At 41.3% G+C, this 20,708-nt stretch overlaps 1 protein-coding gene across 1 annotated transcript in view; it reads right to left on the bottom strand.

The window, feature by feature from the left end:
• The window catches only part of terfa (telomeric repeat binding factor a), a 46,772-nt gene extending 26,449 nt beyond the window's left edge, over window positions 1-20,323 (bottom strand). Inside the window, exons 1-5 of the mRNA XM_072279816.1 lie at window positions 20,026-20,323; window positions 10,587-10,664; window positions 9,222-9,334; window positions 7,790-7,876; window positions 4,903-5,040 (exon numbers count right to left, since the gene is read on the bottom strand). Of these exons, the coding sequence (XP_072135917.1) occupies window positions 4,903-5,040; window positions 7,790-7,876; window positions 9,222-9,334; window positions 10,587-10,664; window positions 20,026-20,266 (657 nt within the window). The 5' untranslated portion in view covers window positions 20,267-20,323. The remainder of the gene's footprint in view (window positions 1-4,902; window positions 5,041-7,789; window positions 7,877-9,221; window positions 9,335-10,586; window positions 10,665-20,025) is intronic.
• Window positions 20,324-20,708: the final 385 nt, after the last annotated feature.

Here is a 20,708-nt window from a genome sequence, read left to right as displayed (position 1 = left end):
GCTAAAGGAATAACAGCTATTTGCAATATAATGAAAGAAGGAACACTGTTCAGTTTTGAAATGCTCAAAGTGAAACACTTATTAGAAAAACAAGACTTTTATTGATATTTACAGATGCGACAGTATGTTAATAGGATGGTTAAAAATGTAACCAAGGCAAGTACATGTTTGATAGAGCTATTTAGAAAAGCACATAAATCAGACAACAGTAGTAGAATAATTTCAAGCGTGTATAAGGGTTTGTCAAATCTTAAAACTCATTCGACTTCATGCATTAAAACAAAATGGGAGAAGGAAGGAGGGATAATAATATCTGAGGAAGAACGGACAACAATATGGAGGTAACAATGGAAGTGTACTGGTTCATAGAAATGGAGGGAGTTCAGGTGGAAAAACTTGTTAAGATATTTTATTACACCCTCTCAGAAATCCCATTACGATAGTATCCTCCCTGTTTGCTGGAGAAATTGTGGAAATCAAAATGCAAACCATTATCATATTTTCTGGGAATGCCCCGTTATCAAAGACTATTGGAGTGGGCCACACAATGTCCTGCAAGACATCTTCAAATGTGAAATATCCTTAGAAAGTAAGACTATATATTTTGGGTATATACCTCAAGAATGGTTGAAAAGAGATAAATATTTAATGAATATACTGCTGTGGCTGGTAAAAAGACCCTTACCAGGAAATGGTTACCACAGGAGAGCCCAACTTTAAATGTATGGATGGAAATTACATCCATACATAAAATGGAGAAGATAACAGCATCTATTAATCATAAGTTGGAACCATTTGATTCATACTGGGAAAAATGGTTTAACTACATAACACCTCATAGGCCTGATTTAATTCTCACAAGTCAACGAATATGTTGCAAAAAAAAATCACGCCCTACTTTGTACATAGTTTTCTTCTTTTGATTGTTCTTTCTTTCCTCTCTTTTCTATAAGTGTATACGTCAGACAAATATTATGTGGAGATTTGTGACAAATATGACTATATGATATATATGTACAGTATCTGAAATACATCTTATGGAAAGTTTTGTTTGATGATGAACTCAATAAAAAATAAATTACAAAAAAAGAGAATGAAATTAGGAGCCAGAAGGGGCCATGAGAAGGCCTTGGCGGACAGGATCAAGGAAAACCCCAAGACATTCTACAAGTACACGAAGAGCAAGAGGATAAGGCGTGACAGAATAGGACCAATCAAGTGTGACAGTGGAAAAGTGTGTATGGAACTGGAGGAGATAGCAGAGGTACTTAATGAATACTTTGCTTCAGTATGGTGATTGTAGGGATGACTTGCAGTGGACTGAAAAACTTGAGAATGTAGATATTAAGAAAAGAGGATGTGCTGAAGCTTTTGGAAATCATCAAGTTGGATAAGTCACTGGGTGCGGACGGGATGTACCCCAGGCTATTGTGGGAAGCGAAGGAGGAGATTGCTGAGCCTCTGGCGATCTTTGCATCATCAATGAGGATGGGAGAGGTTCTGGAGGATTGGAGGGTTGCGGATGTTGTTCCCTTATTCAAGAAAGGAAGCAGGGATAGCCCAGGAAATTATAGACCAGCCAGTCTTACTTTGGTGGTTGGTAAGTTGATGGAGAAGATCCTGAGAGGCAGGATTCATGAACATTTGGAGAGGTAGAATATGATTACGAATAGTCAGCATGGCTTTATCAAAGGCAGGTTGTGCCTTACGAGCCTGGTCGTTTTTTGAGGATGTGACTAAACACATTGATGAAGGTAGAGCCGTAGATATAGTGCATATGAATTTTAGCAAGGCATTTGATAAGGTAACCCATGCAAGGATTATTGAGAAAGTAAGGAGGCATGGGATCCAAGAGGACATTGCTTTGTGGATCCAGAACTGGCTTGCCCACAGAAGGCAAAGAGTGGTTGTAGACGGGTCATATTCTGCATGGAGGCCAGTGACCAGTGGTGTGCCTCAGGGATCAGTTCTGGGACCCCAACTCTTTGCGATTTTTATAAATGACCTTGGGGAGGAAGTGGAGGGATGGGTTAGTAAATTTGCTGATGACACAAAGGTTGGGGGTGTTGTGGATAGAGTAGAGGGCTGTCAGAGGTTGCAGAGGGACATTGATAGGATACAAAACTGGGCTGAGAAGTGGCAGATGAAGTTCAACCCAGATAAGTGTGAGGTGGTTCATTTTGGTAGGTCAAATATGATGGCAGAATATAGCATTAATGGGAAGACTCTTGGCAGTGTGGAGGATCAGAGGGATCTTGGGGTCCAAGTCCATAGGACACTCAATGCTGCAACACAGGTTGACTCTGTGGTTAAGAAGGCATATGGTGCATTGTCCTTCATCAATCACAGGATTGAGTTTAAGAGCCAAGAGGTAATGTTGCAGCTATACAGGACCCTGGTCAGACCCCACTTGGAGTACTGTGCTCAATTCTGGTCACCTCACTACAGGAAGGATGTGGAAACCATGGAAAGGGTGTAGAGGAGATTTACAAGGATGTTGCCTGGATTGGGGAGCATGCCTTATGAGAATAGGTTGAGTGAACTCGGCCTTTTCTCCTTGGAGAGACAGAGGATGAGAGGCGACCTGATAAAGGTGTATAAGATGATGAGAGGCATTGATCATGTGGATAGTCAGAGGCTTTTTCTCATGGCTGAAATGGCTTGCATGAGAGGGCATAGTTTTAAGGTACTTGGAAGTAGGTACAGAGATGTCAGGGGTAAGTTTTAAAAAAAATGCAGAAAGTGGCGAGTGCATGGAATAGGTTGCTGGAGGCGGAAATGATAGGGTCTTTTAAGAGACTCCTGGATTCATACATGGAGCTTAAAAAAAATAGAGGACTATGGGCAAGCCTAGGTAGTTCTAAGGTAAGGACATGCTCGGCACCGCTTCGTGGGCCAAAGGGCCTGTATTGTTTTCTATGTTTCTGTGACATCTAAAATCTCCTGAAACTCAATGAAATATAGCCACAGTTACGCCTTCTTTGTAACTGCATCGATATGCTGGGCCCAGGATAGATCCTCAGAGACGTTGATACCCAGGAATTTGAAAATGCTCACCCTTTTTACCTCTGATCCCTTGCTGAGGACTGGTGTGTGTTCCCTCATCTTATCCTTTCTGAAGTCCACAATCAATTCTTTGGTCTTACTGACATTGAGTGCAAAATTGATGCCACAACCCCACTCTACTAGCTGCTCTACCTCACGCCCGTACACCTTGTCATCATCTGAAATTCTGCCAACAACAGTTGTGTCATCAGCAAGTTTACAGGTTGCCCTTGAGCCACACAGTTGTGGATGTAGAGAGAGTAGAGCAGTGAGTTAAACACACATCCATGGGTCTCACCAGTGTTGATTATCAGCGAGGTAGAGATGTTATTTTCAAGCTGCAGGCTATGGTCTTCCAGTGAGGAAGCAGAGGATCCAGTTGCAGAGGGAGGTACAGGCGCCCAGGTTTTGGAGCCTTATCATCAGACCTGTTGGAATGGTTGTGTTAAACGCTGCAATACGATCAATAAACAGCAGCCTGACATAAGCGTCAGTATTGTCCAGGTGATCCAAGGCCACTTAAGAAAATGATGAGATTACATCCACTGTCGACCAACTGTGGCGGTAGGCAAATTGCAGTGGATTCAGATCCTTGCTGAGGCAGGAGTTGACCCTAGCCATAACCAACCTCTTGAAGCACTGATTGCTACTGGACAGTAAGGCAACTCACCCTGCTCTTCTTGGGCACTGGTATGAGTGTTGCCCATTTGAAGCAGCTAGAACTTCTGACTGTAGCAATATGAGATTGAAAATGTCTTTGAACACATCCGCCAGTTGGTTGGCTCAGGTTTTCAGAGCCCTACCAGGTACACCACTAGGGCCTGTCATCTTGCAAGGGTTCATCCTCTTAAAAAACATTCTGACGTTGGCCTCCGAGACAGAGATCACAGGGTGACTGGGTGCTGCAGGGATCCTCATAGCTGTACTTTCATTCTCCTTTTGACAGTGAGCATAAAAGGCACTGAGCTCATCTGGCACTGAAGCGTCACTGCCATTTATGTTAGGTTTTGCTTTGTAGGAAATAATGGCCTGCAAACTCTGTGCAAGTTGATGTCCCCAACTTTCCCTTTTACCTTGATTGGAATTGGTCTTTTGCTCTCGAGTTAGCCCCCTGAAAGTCATACCTGGCCTTCTTGTATAATCCTGGATCACCAGACTTGAATGCTATAGACCTAACCCTCAGCAGGCTATGAATCTCCTGGATCATCCATGGCTTTTGATTTGAATATGTACAGTATGTTCTCGTAGGCACACACTCATCCACACAGGTTTTAATGAAGTCAGCGACAACTGTGACATATTCATTCAGACTCGAAGATGAATTCCTGAATACAATCCAGTCCACCGACTCAAAGTAGTCCTGCAAGTACTCTTGCACCTCCCTTGTCCATACCTTCTTGGTCCTCTCTACTGGTGCTGCAGTCTTCAGTCTCGGCCTATACTGAAGGAGTAGAATTACAGCCAGGGGATCAGACTTTCCTCAGTGTGGGCCTGGAATGGCACAGTAGCACTCTCGATGGCAGTGCAACAGTGGCCCATTGTATTGGCTCCTCTGGTTCCACAAGTGATATCTTGGTGATAGTTAATTAGAGACTTTTTCAAGCTGCCCTGGTTGAAATCCCCCAAAATGATGGAGAAGACATCTGGGTGTACTGTTTCATGCCTGTTGATTACATTGTTCACTTCATCTGGGGCCTGTTTGACATGGGCCTGAGGTGGGATGTGCACCACTACCGAGATGATGGCTGAAATGAATATTGTGAATGAACACTTATAGAAAACAAATAATTGAAATACCTTGCAAATTTCTGAAGCATATTTCACCAAACAACAAAAGAAATTAATCAGAACACATACGAGAAGAAGAAATGGCTCCGAGTTGCCAATCAGTGTTTCTGCAAAGCATAACATTCTCCTTTTCAAAGTGCTGTATGATAAGAGGTCTAGATCCGGATGAGATGAATTCTTTTCTTTAATGATTTTTGAAAGCAATTTCTGAAATAAGCAAATGAAAACAATTAAAAATCAAATCATATGCTAAGCACATATTAAAAGCACAATTGCCACAGCTGCACTTCATTTTTACCTGTTGAATATTCATTATTTCATTATATACATTATTACAGTGGATTCCAGTTAATTGGACCATTTGTTAATCAGGGCAGCCAAATATTTGGGACAACTCAAAGAACAAATAAATAAAAATCAAGAGAATAGCTAGGTTTCTCACTGTTTATTTGGGACACCATGCCACTTAACTGGGACAAAAGACTGCGCGCATGTCATGTAGCATTATGACACTACACCATGCTTAGAGTGAACAGCTTTTAAACAGCGTCACTTGCATGTATTTGTGTTCAAAAGGCAGCAATTTTTGTCACTGACAGTTGGCAAGTAATACACAGTAAGACAATTCAGAACTACTTTGTTCACTGAAATTCCAAGCATTCAGGCTTAGAGATGCCAGAAACAGCTCTGAGTGAAAATGAAACTATTTTACTACCTCTACAAGTTAGGAAGTATAAAGAATTAAGATATTGATAATCATCTTGAATGTTACAATGAAAATGAAGATTTGGAGGATGCAATCATCGAAAGCAGCCCATTATCTGCAATAGGTGTCTGATTTTGTTCATTTACAATCAAAAAATCATGGCAGCGTACACTGTACAAATTCCTCCTTCGATAACTATAAGGAACTAATACACAATTTTATAGTACTGTAGTAGTTTTGGTAGTGTTTCAATATGTTTTGTATTTCATTTAAATAAACAATTTGTTACTCAATTAAACCGTAGCTTGCATTTTTATCCCTTTATTACTGTTTCCATGTAACTTCAGCTAATTGGTGCAACCGCTTAATTGGGCCAAATTGTTCTGGCCCTGATGTGTCCCAATTAGCCAGAATCCACTGTAGCTTGGAGTTTGTTCCATTATCTTCAACTCAAGCCATGGCAAAAATGAAGCATAAACTGGACGTAATCTTGGATAGAGATACACAGTTATAATTGATTTAACTCTAGTGTATTACATGGAAGAATCACAATCTCCTTTAGTACTTCTCCACCATTACCAATTACGTACTTAGTCAGACCAACAATTATCAATGGCCTACACTTAGGAGACTGATAAAGAGTTTTTCAAATAGTTCCTATTTCAGTCTCTTGCTGACTGGAATGTAGCTGGTGTTATTTGCAATTTTCTAACCATCTACAAATAAGGGAGCTCTATTTAAAACTGCAAGGAATGTGGCAGTTAACACAGCAAGCCTTCAAAATTTACTGACTGGATTTCAAAGAAGTTCAGATCCCTCAGCATGGGAGTTGATGCACACAGGGACAACAATAGTAGCGTTACACAGTATTCATAACATTCATCTAGAGACACAGAATAGCCAACTGTCACCTCAAAGATGAGTAACTTCAGACTTTTCACTTAGAAGACTACAACAAAAAAAAATCAATGAGATTGAAACCAATGGGTCCAGTATTACAGAGATTCCAAATGTTGGTTAATGGCTTTGCCTAACCAGAGATGGTAACACAAGCATTTAACAGACTAACATCTGGTTCTGGCAAAGCTTTCATTAGTTTTTGTTTGGAAGAAACAGTCCACCACTTTTCATAACTAGTTGCTATAGTATTTTCAGTGTGGCCTCTTTTACATTGACAAGATCAATGGTAGACCAGGCAACTGATATGCACAATTGCAAACTTGGATAGCCTACAACCCAATGGCATGAACAATGAATTTTCCATTTTCAGGTAACCCATTTCTCACGTTCCTTTCCCACTCCATGAAGTCCATTTATGTTTTCTCTCCTTTTGCTGATTGTTTGTAGACCCACATGGCCATTACTCAGACTCCTATTCAACTGCGTTTCTTGTCTCCTACTGTCTCACCTTCCAGGCTCTGTCTGCCCATCATCCCTCCTTTGTTTCCACTTATCAACTTCCATCCTCTGCGTGTACCATCCTCTCCCTTCCTCCACCTGCCTATCTGCCTGTCACCACCCCCCCCCCACTCCACCTAACCAGTTCCGCCATACTTGATTACACAGACTTTCCTCCCTCCACACTCTCAGTCCTGATGCCTGGTCATGGCCACCTTTTCACTTCCACAGAATGAATTCCTCAACTGACTGAATTCCTCCAGCAGCTTTTTAAATCCAGAAATCAGAGTGGAGTTGGTGCACAATGCTTTCACTCTTTGCTCAACTACTGAAAGGACATTATCAGCGCTTCTACTATTAAGAGTACAACACACTACCATTCTTTGAGCATCATTTCGAAAGACTTACCCCTTGCTGTATTTCTCTCCATGATCAAAAACATGTTATAGATTAACCCAATGTGGGTTAACCCAGTATAGATTAACCCAGTGTGGGTTAACCCAGTATAGATTAACCCAGTGTGGCCACCTCCTGCACCTTTTGAAAAACTGTAGATTTGTGTTTTGGCATATCCTTCAAATCCAAGCACATTGCCTGACAAACCTTCAGATTCATGGAAAAATTGAATTGCATCTTACTTCACAATAGATTCAAGAAAAATATTTCACATGCTACTTAAGCAAGACCATGGGAGTTATACTTCTATTCCTTCTTTCCTGCTACAAATGCATACAACCATTGTTATCAGGGTGGAAAAAATGGCAACAGCGAAAGACCAATAATATAATGCCTGCCACAACACCAAGAAACCTTATTTTACCACCCCAGGTTAAGTAATTACCCCAAACATACCTGGTCAATAGTATCCTTACTGCAAGGTTGTTCCAAAATCTTAGATGCTTCTTGAAAACGGTTATTCTTAATAGATTCAACCACAGCCTTTAGAGAGGACCAAAATGTTATTCATAGTGCAGAAAAAAACTTACTAATTTTGCAAAAGCTTTGACTCCCAATCATCTCAACATGATACATGATTCATGAACTACAATTTAGGAAAATCAATGGCTACTACTCCTACAGCCCATCTTGTACAGGTGGAAAGCAGAGAATCAACTTCAAGGAGTTAACTGTGGCAACACCATTGTTGTCTTTGTAGATTTTCTGCATCCCAAGAATTACCCAAGAGGCTCAGATCCGCTGTACATCATCTTAGCATCCTTTCAAATAACACCTGAAATATTCAGATAATACCCATTTTTCTTATTAATCTTGGCAACTATTTTAAATTTGATGAGATTGAAATGGCTGACTGCTGGACTTAGCTGACTAATAAGTAGATGCTTTCTTCAAAGCCTTGTAGTAGATTAATTAAAATCAGTAAGCCAGGTATGACTAAAAGCTATTACCAGAACACTTCCTTACTACAAATGTTCAGACATTATTAATTGTTACATTTATACCACATCTTATTTCAATGCCTCAGAAATATTTCACAGCTGACTACTCATAGTCTTAGAGCACTACAGCACAGAAACAAGCCTTTTGGCCCATCTAGTCTATGCCAAACTGTTGTGGTCCCACACGTGGATCACAACCATCCATACCCTTCCACTACACGTACTTAAATGCCAAACTTCTCTTATATGTTGAACTTGAACCTGTATCCACCACTTGTGCTGGCAGCTTGTTCCACACTCTCACCACCCTCAGAGCGAACAAATTCCCTTTCACGTTCCCCTTCAATATTTCACCTTTCAACCTTAACCTATGACCTCTAGTCCAGTTTCACCCAACCTCAGTAAAAACAGCCTGCTTGTATTAACATCTCTCATTCTCCAGGGAATGAAGTCCTAATCTATAACTCAGGTCTTTAAGTCTCAGCAACATCCTTGCAAATTTTCTCTGTATTCTTTCAATCTTGTACCTTTCCTGCAAGCAGGTGACCAGGCTGCACGCAGTAGTCAAAATTGGGTCTCCCCAACATCTTACACAGCTTCCATATAACATCCCATCTCCTGTACGCAATACTTTGATTTCTGAAAGTTTATGTGTCAGAAGCTCTCTTTTACCACCCCATCTACTTGTGACACCACTTCCAAGGAATTATGGAACTATATTCCCAGTTCCCTCTGTTCTACTGCACTCCTCAGTGCCTTAACCGTTCACTATGCAAGTCCTGTTTTGTAAGGCTACAGTATAATAAGTTATATCAGTCATTCTGTTGTACTAAAAACTCACACAACAAAAAAATTGAATTGGTTAAAAAAAAAAGTGCTGAACTAACCTGCTGCACCAAAGCTCCTCTGGTCTCTTGGAACAAACCCTCATCCAGTGATAACTCTGTTTTCATTTGGTCCAGAATTGATAAAACAGATTCCAGTGGAAAGGTATCTTTCCCTGAAAATCAAAAAATCATACAATCTTGATAGCACAGAGTTGACTGATTTGTTCTTCAGATTTGTGTTAGGTTTTCAGTAAAGAAACATGGTCATCCATTTCTCACTCTTTCCTAACCCAATAATTCCTCCAAGTGCCCTGCTGTAATGAACCCTGCATACTAACTATACAGTTGCTGCACTGTGCACCACCAAACAGATGCACTGCATTTATTTGTCAAGAATACCATTTAGGTACATCTCCAAAACCATGAAGGTCTCTAGCATCAAAATAAAAGGATCTGGCACAGATTTCTTGCCAAATCACACACCACCTTGACCAGATATGTCAATGTTTTACCACTTCTTCATTGTTACTAGATCTCCACCACTATCTGTAAGCAGTATGCACATTCTACCCTTGACCCCTTGGGTTTCCTCCCGGTGCTCCAATTTCCTCCCAGAGTCCAAAGACATACTGATTGGTTGGTAGGTTAATTGATCATTGTACATTGTCCCGTGATTAGGCTAGGGTTAAATCAGGAGTTGCTGGGTGGCGCAGCTCGAAGGGCTGGAAGGGTCAATTCCATACTGTAGCTCAATAAATAAAACCAAAGGATACCATAGAGGTATATTCATCTGCAGTTTATTAACACCTTCTCAAAGGAATGAGTAGTTATATCTCACAAACAAGTACAGAAAAAGATCTGAAATCTGTGGCCTCTGGTTCTCAATATCTTCATTAAGGGGAACAGTTTTCCTATACTGTTTAGACCTCATTACTCTGAAGTCCAGAGTTTTCATCTCAATCTTTTCTGTTCTTAGGAGAAAAATTTCACCTTTCAATGAAAGTAGTCTCACATTTCTTAAGGATTCACAGACTTCCTAAAATGTATTGATCAAAACTAAACAAGACTCCAGTTGTACCCAAACCAGTAATAAAAGTTAATTGTAAGTTCCAGTGTTCGAATACACTATGCATTTTGTTATGAACCCTAAGATCGTTAAAGTTTTTATTAAACCATTAATCACTGTCCTACCTCCACTCTTGAGCATAGTACTCTTTAATTTAACAGGGCCTCTCCTCATTTGTTGCTGGGATGTGGATACTGATGTGGCTGAAAGTCTGAGAACTTAATTAAAGCAATGTGTTGGTAACAAATTTGAAAGCTTTATGAGAACAAAGTCAGAAAAATATTTCAAGAAGTATTATGATAACATCAAAGTCAGAAAAAATAACTAACATTGAGAGCCTAGATAAGTACATTACTTACCAAATTTGGTTAGAAATTGTATTGTGAGCAGTTTCTTTCCAATCTCCTCTGTGTCGATGTATGGTCGATTAAGGACAGCTATTATTTGAAATAAAGTAAAATGTATTATTTTATTAAATAAAAACCTGATTTTTAAAATATCTTTTGAGCAAATACACAAATTTACAGATTTTCCCCTTCAATCATTCTATCAAAATCTATATTCTTTATTTATCACTCTAACAGAAACAGCTTTTCCTGTTCACTGCCTTAACCACTTAACCACTGAATTTTGAGCACGTCAATTTGTTCCAAAGACATCAACTACAGCCTGCATTTTCTCTTCAGTTATACATTTCTAAATCTCCTCTCCATACTCCAAAGTTTTAACATTTTTCTTATAGTGTGACTAGAACTGTGGAAAAAGTGAACCACTAGTTGAAACATAAATTCACCAACACCTTCAGTGTGAAAGAACAGTCCATAAGGCCATATAATGTAGGAGCAGAATTAGGCCATTTGGCCCATTAAGTCTGCTCCGCCATTTCATCATGGCTGATCCATTTTCCCTCTCAGCCCAATCACCTGCCTTCTTCCCATATCTCTTCATGCCCTAATCAAGAATCCATCAACCTTTGCCTTAATGATTTGGCCTCCACAGCCAGCTGTGGCAACAAATTCCACAGATTCACAACTCACTGGCTAAAGAAATACCTCATTTCCATTCTAAAAGGATTCTGAGGCTGTGGCCACTGGGCTTAGAGTCCCCCACCATAGGAAACATCCTCTCCACATCTACTTCATCAAAGCCTTTCAACATTTGATCAGTTGCAATAAAGCCAACCCTTCATTCTTCTGAATTCCAGTGAGTAGAGCACCATAGCCATCAATGCTTCTCATATGACAAGCCTTTCAATCCTGGAATGAACCCTTGCCAATGTCAGCACTTCTTTTCTTAGATAAGGGCCCAGTTGTAGGCCAATTGATGCAAGTTACATTTGAAAATCAAGTTCTTAAATAAGGCACGAAACTTATTGTCTACCATGTAGCAGTGCTCTAAATCCAGACTACCGACTGAAAGCAGAAGACAGCTAGGAGGTAGCACCAACGTCCAAATTCATGCCAGGTCAACATCCTCAGGGTCTAAGGCATGGGTGGCCAACCTTTTACATTCCATGTGTCAATTTTTTCATGCACAAGTTCAGATGCGATTTTTTTCACACACGAGTTCTATATTAACATACCTTCACAAGAATTGTGGGGGTACAAGAGTTGTATGGCGCATCTGAACTTGTGCGTGAAAAAAAATTGATACATGGAATGTAAAAGGTTGGCCACCCCTGGTCTAAGGTTTAGGTCAGCTATGTTGGACAGCTCAGATCCAATGCACACCAGCCCCAGACTTTCAAATCTATTCTGAGCTCTCTCATGTGAGATTACCAGGCAGACAGAGGAAAGGATTCAATATTGTGTTCAAAGGCTCCTCAAAGAAATTCAACATCCACTGACTTCTAGGTATTTCTGATCCATAATCACTCAATGTGAAGAAGTCTTCAAATCCCAGCTGATAAAGGCAGGTGTTTGCCTATCTTAAGTAACATTCCAGTACTTTCAAGGATTACTTTCTCTACAGTTCTTGTATCCTACCATTATTCACTTGCTTTGGTCACCAGCAAATGCATTCTCAGAATCAGGTTTATTATCACCGGCATGTGACGTGAAATTTGTTAACCTAGCAGCAGCAGTTGAATGCAGTACATAATATAGAAAAAAAATAAAATAATAAATAAGTAAATCAATTGCAGTATACATATATTGAATAGATTAAAAACCATGCAAAAACAGAAATAATATACATTTTAAAAAGTGAAGCAGTGTCCAAGGGTCCAATGTCCATTTAGGAACCGGATGGCAGAGGGGAAGAAGCTGTTTCTGAATCACTGAATGTGTGCCTTCAGGCTTCTGTATCTCCTACCTGATGGTAACAGTGAGAAAAGGGCATGCCCTGGGTGCTGGACGTCTTTAATAACGGATGCTGCCTTTCTGAGACACTGCTCCTTGAAGATGTCCTGGGTACTTTGTGGGCTACAACCCAAGATGGAGCCAACTAAATCTACAACCCTCTGCAGCTTCTTTCAGTCCTGTGCAGTAGCATCAAGGCCACAACAACAAATCAAGAATATCACTAGTAAAAAGCTCCTCTGTTCTTCAGGTGGATGTTTGAAAGCAAAGGACGGTACTGTTATCATGGAAAAAGGATGAGATTATGAACAGATGGACTGAATATATTCAGGAATTGTTTGAAGATGTTCGAGGCGAAAAACATCGAAGGTCCAAGTATTTTAAAATCTGAAATTTGTAAAGCAATAAATAAGATGAAGAAAGGTAACAGGTCCTGATGAATTAGTAATAGAACAAATTATCACCCTTGAAGATTATCGAATTGAAAAACTTACTGATTTAATCAATGACATTTATGAGACTGGAATAATACCAGAAGAGATGAAAAAAATCAGTATTTATCACTCTTCCTAAGAAACCTGGAGCAATAGAATGTGAATTACATAGGACCATAAGTTTAATGAGTCATATCACCAAGATACTTCTAAGAATTTGGTGACAAGAGCTAAAAGTATGATACAAGCTGAAATAGGTAAAGTACAATGTGGTTTTGTGAAAGACAAAAGGTACAAATATTGATGTTAAGGATACTATCAGAACGAGCTATTCAAGTGCAAAAAGATTTGTTTGTTATTGACTACACAAAAGTATTTGATAAAGTGAAGCACAATAAGTTATTTGAAAACTCTAGATCTAGATTCGAAAGACCTCCGCCTAATCAGAAATCTGTACTGGGAACAAACTGCTGCTGTAAGGATAGATGGAGAAGTGACACACGTCAAAGTTGCTGGTGAACGCAGCAGGCCAAGCAGCATCTGTAGGAAGAGGTGCAGTCGACGTTTCAGGCCGAGACCCTTCGTCAGGACTAATGGAGAAGTGAGTTAGTTTATGAAAATCAAGAGAGGCATTAGACAAGGGTGTGTTTTCTCCCCTGATTTATTTAGTGTATAGTGAAACAATATTACAAAAAATAAGAGACATCTTGGGAATCAAAGTTGGCGGTGAAAACATCAACAATTTCAGATATGCAGATGACACTGTGTTAATTGCAAGTACGGAGGAAGAACTACAAAACTTAATTGATATAGTTGTTGAAGAAAGTGCAAAGATGGATCTATCTATCAATTGCAAAAAGACAGAATGTATGATGATATCCAAAAAGAAGGAGAATCCTATCTGCAGGCTAAGAATAAACGGGGAAGACATAAAACAAGTACAGAACCTTTTGCTACTTAGGAAGCTGGGTGACATCAGTTGGCAGGTGCGACGTGGTCACCAAAAGAAGAACAGGGATGGCAAAAGACACCTTTACGAGAATGAAGAGTATACTGACCAATACTAAACTAGGCATGACAACCCGCCTCAGAGTACTGAAATGTTACGTTTATCTAGTTATGTTATATGGCTCAGAATGTTGGACAATATCTAGTAACATGAGGAAACGAATTGAAGCAGCAGAGATGTGGTTTTTGAGGAGGATGCAAAGAATATAATGGACGAAATGAATATCTAATAATGATGTCATGAACAGAACAAAACAAAAAGAGAAACAAAATGAGAGATCATGAAAACTTCAACGTAACTTCATTGGACATGTGATTAGGAAAGAGGAGTTAGAATGCATGGTAATTATGGGAAAGATTGAAGGGAAGAAAGCAAGAGGGAGACAAAGACAAATGATGGTAGAGACAGCAGCCAGAGAACTGGAAATGAATACCAATGAATTGATCCACTTGACCCAAAACAGGTGTGTGTTGGCCATGGCAGTCAAAGCTCAATCTGGACATGGCACCTGATGATGATGATACTACAAACTTTCAAACGATCAGGAGATAATTGAGCAGATGTGCCCACAAATCAAGATAGCATTTCGGGTCAGGTATCCTTCCTCAAAAAGGAAGCATTCATTATTAAAAATCCTCACCATCCAGGACATGCCCTCATCTCATTACTACCAATGGGGAGTAGATACAGAAGCCTTTTAGGAACCGCTTCTCCCCCTCCACCAGATTTCTGAATGGTCCATGAAAACTACCTTGTTATTTATTGCATGGACTATTGCTGCCACAAACCAACAAATTTCAAGACATATGCCAGTGATAATGAACCTGATTCTGATCAGAACTGAGAAAGAGAGAAACCACTTAGCCTAGGTCACAGAATTATCTATTGAACATGGAGACAGGTGGAATGAAAGGGAAGGATGATATATTAACACATTACAGTTACAAAGAAACTTTTATGAAGAATCTCAAATCCAAAGTATCTGTTTCATTTTCCATAGATTCTGCCTGACCTGCTATTTTTACTTATTGACATACAGCACAGAATAGGCCCTTCCAGCCCTTAGACGTGCTGCCCAATAACCCCTGATTTAATCCCAGCCTAGTCACGGGACAATTTGCAATGACCAATTAACCCAACAGCATATCTCTGGACTGTGGAAGGAAACCGGAACACCAAGAAGAACCTGACACCGTCACAGGGAGGATGTATAAACTCCTTACAGACAGCAGTGGGAATTAAACACAGATTGCTGGAATTGTAAAGCATTGTGCTATCCATTACATCAACCTTTTTTGCACCGCGGACCGGTTTATTATTGACAATATTCTTGCCGACTGACCGACCCGGGGGGGGGGGGGGGGGTGGGGGAAGAGAAGGGGGGGAAGAGAAGGGGGGGAAGAGAAGGGGGGGAAGAGAAGGGGGGGAAGAGAAGGGGGGGAGGGGGGGAGGTTTGCCAACGGACAAGAGTAGCAGTCAAATACATTGTGTTTACCCTGAGAAAGACTACCACGACCATGAAGCCTTGCGCGGGCACATGTGTGACATGTACGTGCCGATTTTTTTCTACAAATTGTTTTTGGCAATTCTGTTCAGTGAAACTACACTGTACATACATTATTTCTACTTTATATAGGCTGTGTATTTATCATATCATTCCTGCTTTTACTATATGTTACTGTTATTTTAGGTTTTATGTGTTATTTGGTATGGTTTGGTAGGTTATTTTTTGGGTCTGGGAATGCTCAAAAATTTTTCCCATATAAATAAATGGGAATTGCTTCTTCGCTTTACTCCATTTCGGCACGAAAGGTTTCATAGGAACGCTCTACCTTAGCAGGGGAAATACGGGACAAGGGCAGTCCAGTATGGGACAAACCAATTTAGCCCAATGTACAGGATGTCCCGGCTAATACAGGACAGTTAGCAACCCTGGGGCAGGGGTGTTAATCACGACCAGAATACACTATAGGTGATAAGTCAACTATAAGTCACTTATAAGTGGCCAATACACTCAATTTCGTTTCTAAAAGGGTTTATCTAACGAATTCAATATTAATAACACAGCGCATATTTTTCTCGCATGAATATAGTGATAAGTCTATTATAAGTTACTTATAAGTCACTAGCATCATAACATTTTAAGTAACGTTTGGATATTAAACACACAGCACGTATTTTCCCCGTATGAACATATAAAATCACTGCAACACACCAATATCGCTGAATCAGTGGGAGCCCTGGGCTTGCTTCCCTGCAACAAGACGGTCCCATCGAGGGGTGATGGGAGACAGCGATACTCGAAGGGGGTTCCTTATGTACAGTCTATTCCGCAATTTTGTTTTCATTGCATTCATTGCAGAAAACCCCACTTCGCAGAGATGTGTTGGAAATGGAAGCAACGTCTTCAGTGCTTTCATGGCTATCTCAGGATATTTGGCCTTGATTTTGATCCAGAAAACTGGCAGAGATGTTATGTCAAACATACTTTTCAGCCCGCTGTCATTTGCAAGCTCGAGGAGTTGATCTTCTTCCCGCGCTGACATGGACGACGTGTGCGTAATGGCTCAACAGTGGGCATGACAGGGAATGAGGAAAGGTGCAGCTGACTCATATCGCCAAATCATATCGTTTCCTCGTGGCCCGGTGGCTGGGGACCACTGCACTGCGCTACCATGCCATTCTAGCATAGTGTTCTTGTTAGCCTGATTCAACCGACACTATTATTTCACCCAATCGGAGATTATCCCTTAGTTCTGCCTTGTCCGGTATACATTCAATCCAGAGGCTCACAGCTTGATACAGCAACTTCCCTGCCAGAGACTGCAAGAAACTGCAGAGTTGATGTCACAGCTCAGCACCTCACAGAAACTTGCCTCCCATCCAGACTGTCTTCTCCTCTTGCTGCCTTGGTAAAGCAGCCATAATTAACCATCCCAAACATTTTCCCTTCTCCCCCCACCCCCCACAAGGCAGAAGATACAAAAGCCGAAGATCATGTACCAAGGTCAAAGACAGCTTCTATCCTGCTAATAAATTGCCTCAATAAAGTGCACTCTTGATCTCGCAATTTACCTTGTTATGGCCCTGCACCTGTTCTGCATGCTCTATAACTGTAACACTTTATTCTGTACTCTGTTATTGTGTTCCCTTGTATTACCTCAATATACTGCTGTAGTGAAATTATTTGTATGGATGGCATGCAAAACAAAGCTTTTCGCTGTACCTCCAGACACGTGACAATAATACAGGTGTCCCCTGCTTTTCGAACTCGCTTTATGACATCTTGCTATTACAAAAGACCTACATTAGTTACCTGTTTTCACTAACAGAAGGTGTTTTCACTGTTACGAAAAAAGGCAGCGCACGCCTCGAACAGCCAAGCTCCTCCCCCGGAACAGCATTCTAGCCGGCATTTCTTAAACACGTGCCTGTGAGCATCTGTGCATTATGTCAATTTATTCTGAGCAGCCGTTAGCAAGATGTGTTCTAAGGTATCGTAAGGGCTCGTAAGGGTGTTACACTTAGCGTAAAACTAGACATAATTAAGCATTTCGATCGTGGTGAACAAAGTAAGGACAAAGCGAGTTTGGCTTGTGGAAGTTGACGAAGATGATGAAGAGGTTTTGGCATCTTATGACCAAGCAGAGCACCTCCACTCCTCTGTCCACCACAACACACAGGATCTCCTGGTTGCCACCCACTTCAACTCTGCTTCACTCCCATTCAGATATGTCCATACATGGCCTCCTCTACTGCCATGATGAGGCTAAACTCAGGTTGGAGGAGCAACACCTCATATACCGTCTAGATAGTCTCCAGCCCCTTGGTATGAACATAGAATTCTCCAACTTCTGGTAATTCTCTCCCCCTCCCTTCCCCATGTCCCTCTGCCCCTTCCCCCAGCTGCCTACTACCTCCCTCTTGGTTCCACCTCCTTCTACTACCTATTGTGCTTTCCCCTATTCCTTCTTCACCTTTCCTGCCTATCACTTCCCTGCTTCCCCTTCCCCATCCCTTTATCTTTCCCCTTACTGGTTTTTCCACCTGATACCTACCAGCCTTCTCCTTCCCACCCTCCCCCCACCTTCTTTATAGGGCTTCTACCCTTTCCCTCTTCAGTCCTTACGAAGGGTTCCGGCCCGAAATGTTGACTGATCATTTCCACAGATGCTGCCCGACCTGCTGAGTTCCTCCAGCATGTTGTGGGTGTTGCTTTGACCCCAGCACCTGCAGAGTATTTTGTGTTCATGACCAGGAACTGATAGATGAAGAGCTGATGCAATTGGAAGAGGAAAGGATAACAATTGAAACCGAATGCAGTAGCAAACGGACCGAAAGTGAAGTCGTCCGGGAACTGAATGTGAAGCAACTGCGTAAGATTTTTGCTGCAATGATTGCAGAAAAGTACAACTTTAATTTTGAAAGGGTACGTAGGTTTAGAGCATATTTGCAGGATGGTTTGAGTGCTTACAAAGTGTATGATAGAACAATGCACGAGGCTAAGCAATCCAGCATACTGTCGTTTTTCATGTCTTCCACATCAGCCCCAGCAGACGACGAACCTCGACCTTCAACATCGAAGCAGGCAGAGATAGAAGATGATCTGCCTTCCCTGATGGAAACAGCCAATGATGAGATGACACCTCAGTGTCCCACCACCCCAGTGGTCACAACCCCCGGGCCGCAGACCTATACATTGCCGCGAAGCATGCAGTGGTGCAGCGGTAGTCGGGATGCATCCAGCACATCTTTAAGAAAAAAAGCCAAAATAAACATGCTAATTGATTAGGTGCTGCCCAGCACTTAAATGTCGGCCCAGATCAGAGGCAATTGCCGATTGCGTCACCTCTGACTTGGCCCAACGTTTAGGTGCCGGGCGGCACCTAATTAATTAGCTTGTTTATTTCGGCTTTTTTTCTGGGCGCATCCCGGCTACTGCTGCACCCCTGCATGCTTCACGGATCGGTATCGGTCGGTGGCCTGGAGGTTGGGGACCACTGCACCACTCCAACCTCTGACAACTCAGCCTAACACATCATCATCAGTGTGCTTGGCGCTGTCTTCCCGATTCCGGTAAGTGATACTACACTGTACAAACATTATTTCTACTTCATAGGCTGTGTATTTTTATGTGTTATTTGGTATGATTTGGCAGCTTCATAGCTTAAAGATTACTGGAGAGAGAATTTCTGCCGAGAGCACTTGCGTGAGATTTCGCTACGGTGGACAGTGCGGCAATGATTGCAGAAAAGTATTTCTACTTTATATAGGCTGTGTATTTATCATATCATTCCTGCTTTTACTATATGTTACTGTTATTCTAGGTTTTATGTGTTATTTGACATAATTTGGTAGGTTATTTTTTGGGTCTGCGAACGCTCACAAATTTTCCCCATATAAATAAATGGTAATTGCTTCTTCGCTTTACGACATTACGGCTTACGAACCGTTTCATAGGAACACTCTACCTTCGGATGGCGGGGGAAACCTGTAAACCAAATTATTTAATTTAAACACAGACCAATTTGTTTCTCTCTCTCTCTCTCTAAACAGTAGGAAAGCAGAATTATTTTGTCTCTCCTCTAATGCTGTCTGACCTGATGAGTTTAATCCAGTCTGTGAAAATTTTCACGGATACTTGTCTATAGCTTAATTGCTTCTACTTAAACTTTTAAAAGTCCTGATGAAGAGTCTCGGCCCAAAACGCCGTTATACTCTTTTCCGTTGATGCTGCCTGGGCTGCTGAGTTCCTCCAGCATATGAAGATTTTCTTACGTTTTAAAAAAAAGTAGTTTTATTCTGAAACACAACCGAAGAGTGATGCGCGAACGCAGCAAGTTCACCAATAACTAACTTATTAGGTTACACTTCCTTAAAAAGTTTAAACTACATTTTCTGGAAATAGGTACATCCCTCTTATGAAAGGTCTCGGGCCTGGACTTTTAAGTTTCTCCTTCCAGGATGGTCAGCTGAGTTTTTCCAACGTTTGTTTCCCCCACGGTTTACTTAAAACTGACCTTGTCCCCGTTTGTTAATCTGACTTTTTTCTCACCCGTTATCACATTTAGAATGGCGCAGAATTCTTCGTACTCGCCGTCTCGAAAAGCCTGGACTGCACAATGGAAGTTAAACTCCAAAATCCAGTGGTTCACTAAGCGCTCGGGACTCCGGAGCTCAGCTTCAGTTCCGCCAGACGACGTGCAGTTTGATCTTATCCCTATTTCAGATTCCACCACACCTCCAGTTGACCCTCTGGGCTGCAAATCCGATTTCCTAAACAATCGCCCCGCCATTTCGCACTTAAAATTAAATGGAAACTGTTGGGCATAGCTCTGGCGTCACAGCCTCACCATCCATAATGCATCGCGCCACCGACCGGAACAACAAACCGCCTGGTTGTGAAGGGATAAAGCTACCGTTTGCTGCAGGGAGGGACTTCAGTCAAAATCATATACTTCTTCCCCTAACTCAGTTCCTAGGAATGCTAGTTTATTGATAGCACACAGCAAACAGTGACTGAGAGCGCAGACATCCCATCCTGCAAAAACTCATTTCAGGGAGGTAGCACCCCCGCAACCCCATATTCCGCCCCATCGAGCTCCAAGGGTGTATGTAAGACTTTGTTTAGTGATTTTTGTCTAATCTGTAAACCAAGTTGGGTATGCAGAAAATGGGACATTAAAATATGTACTTACATTATATTATGCTTATTCTATTACGACTTAAGCAAGTCTA

The sequence above is a fragment of the Mobula birostris genome, chromosome 15 (assembly GCF_030028105.1).
Source record: "Mobula birostris isolate sMobBir1 chromosome 15, sMobBir1.hap1, whole genome shotgun sequence".
Lineage (NCBI taxonomy): Eukaryota > Metazoa > Chordata > Chondrichthyes > Myliobatiformes > Myliobatidae > Mobula > Mobula birostris.
This window is presented reverse-complemented; position numbering and strand designations above follow the sequence as displayed.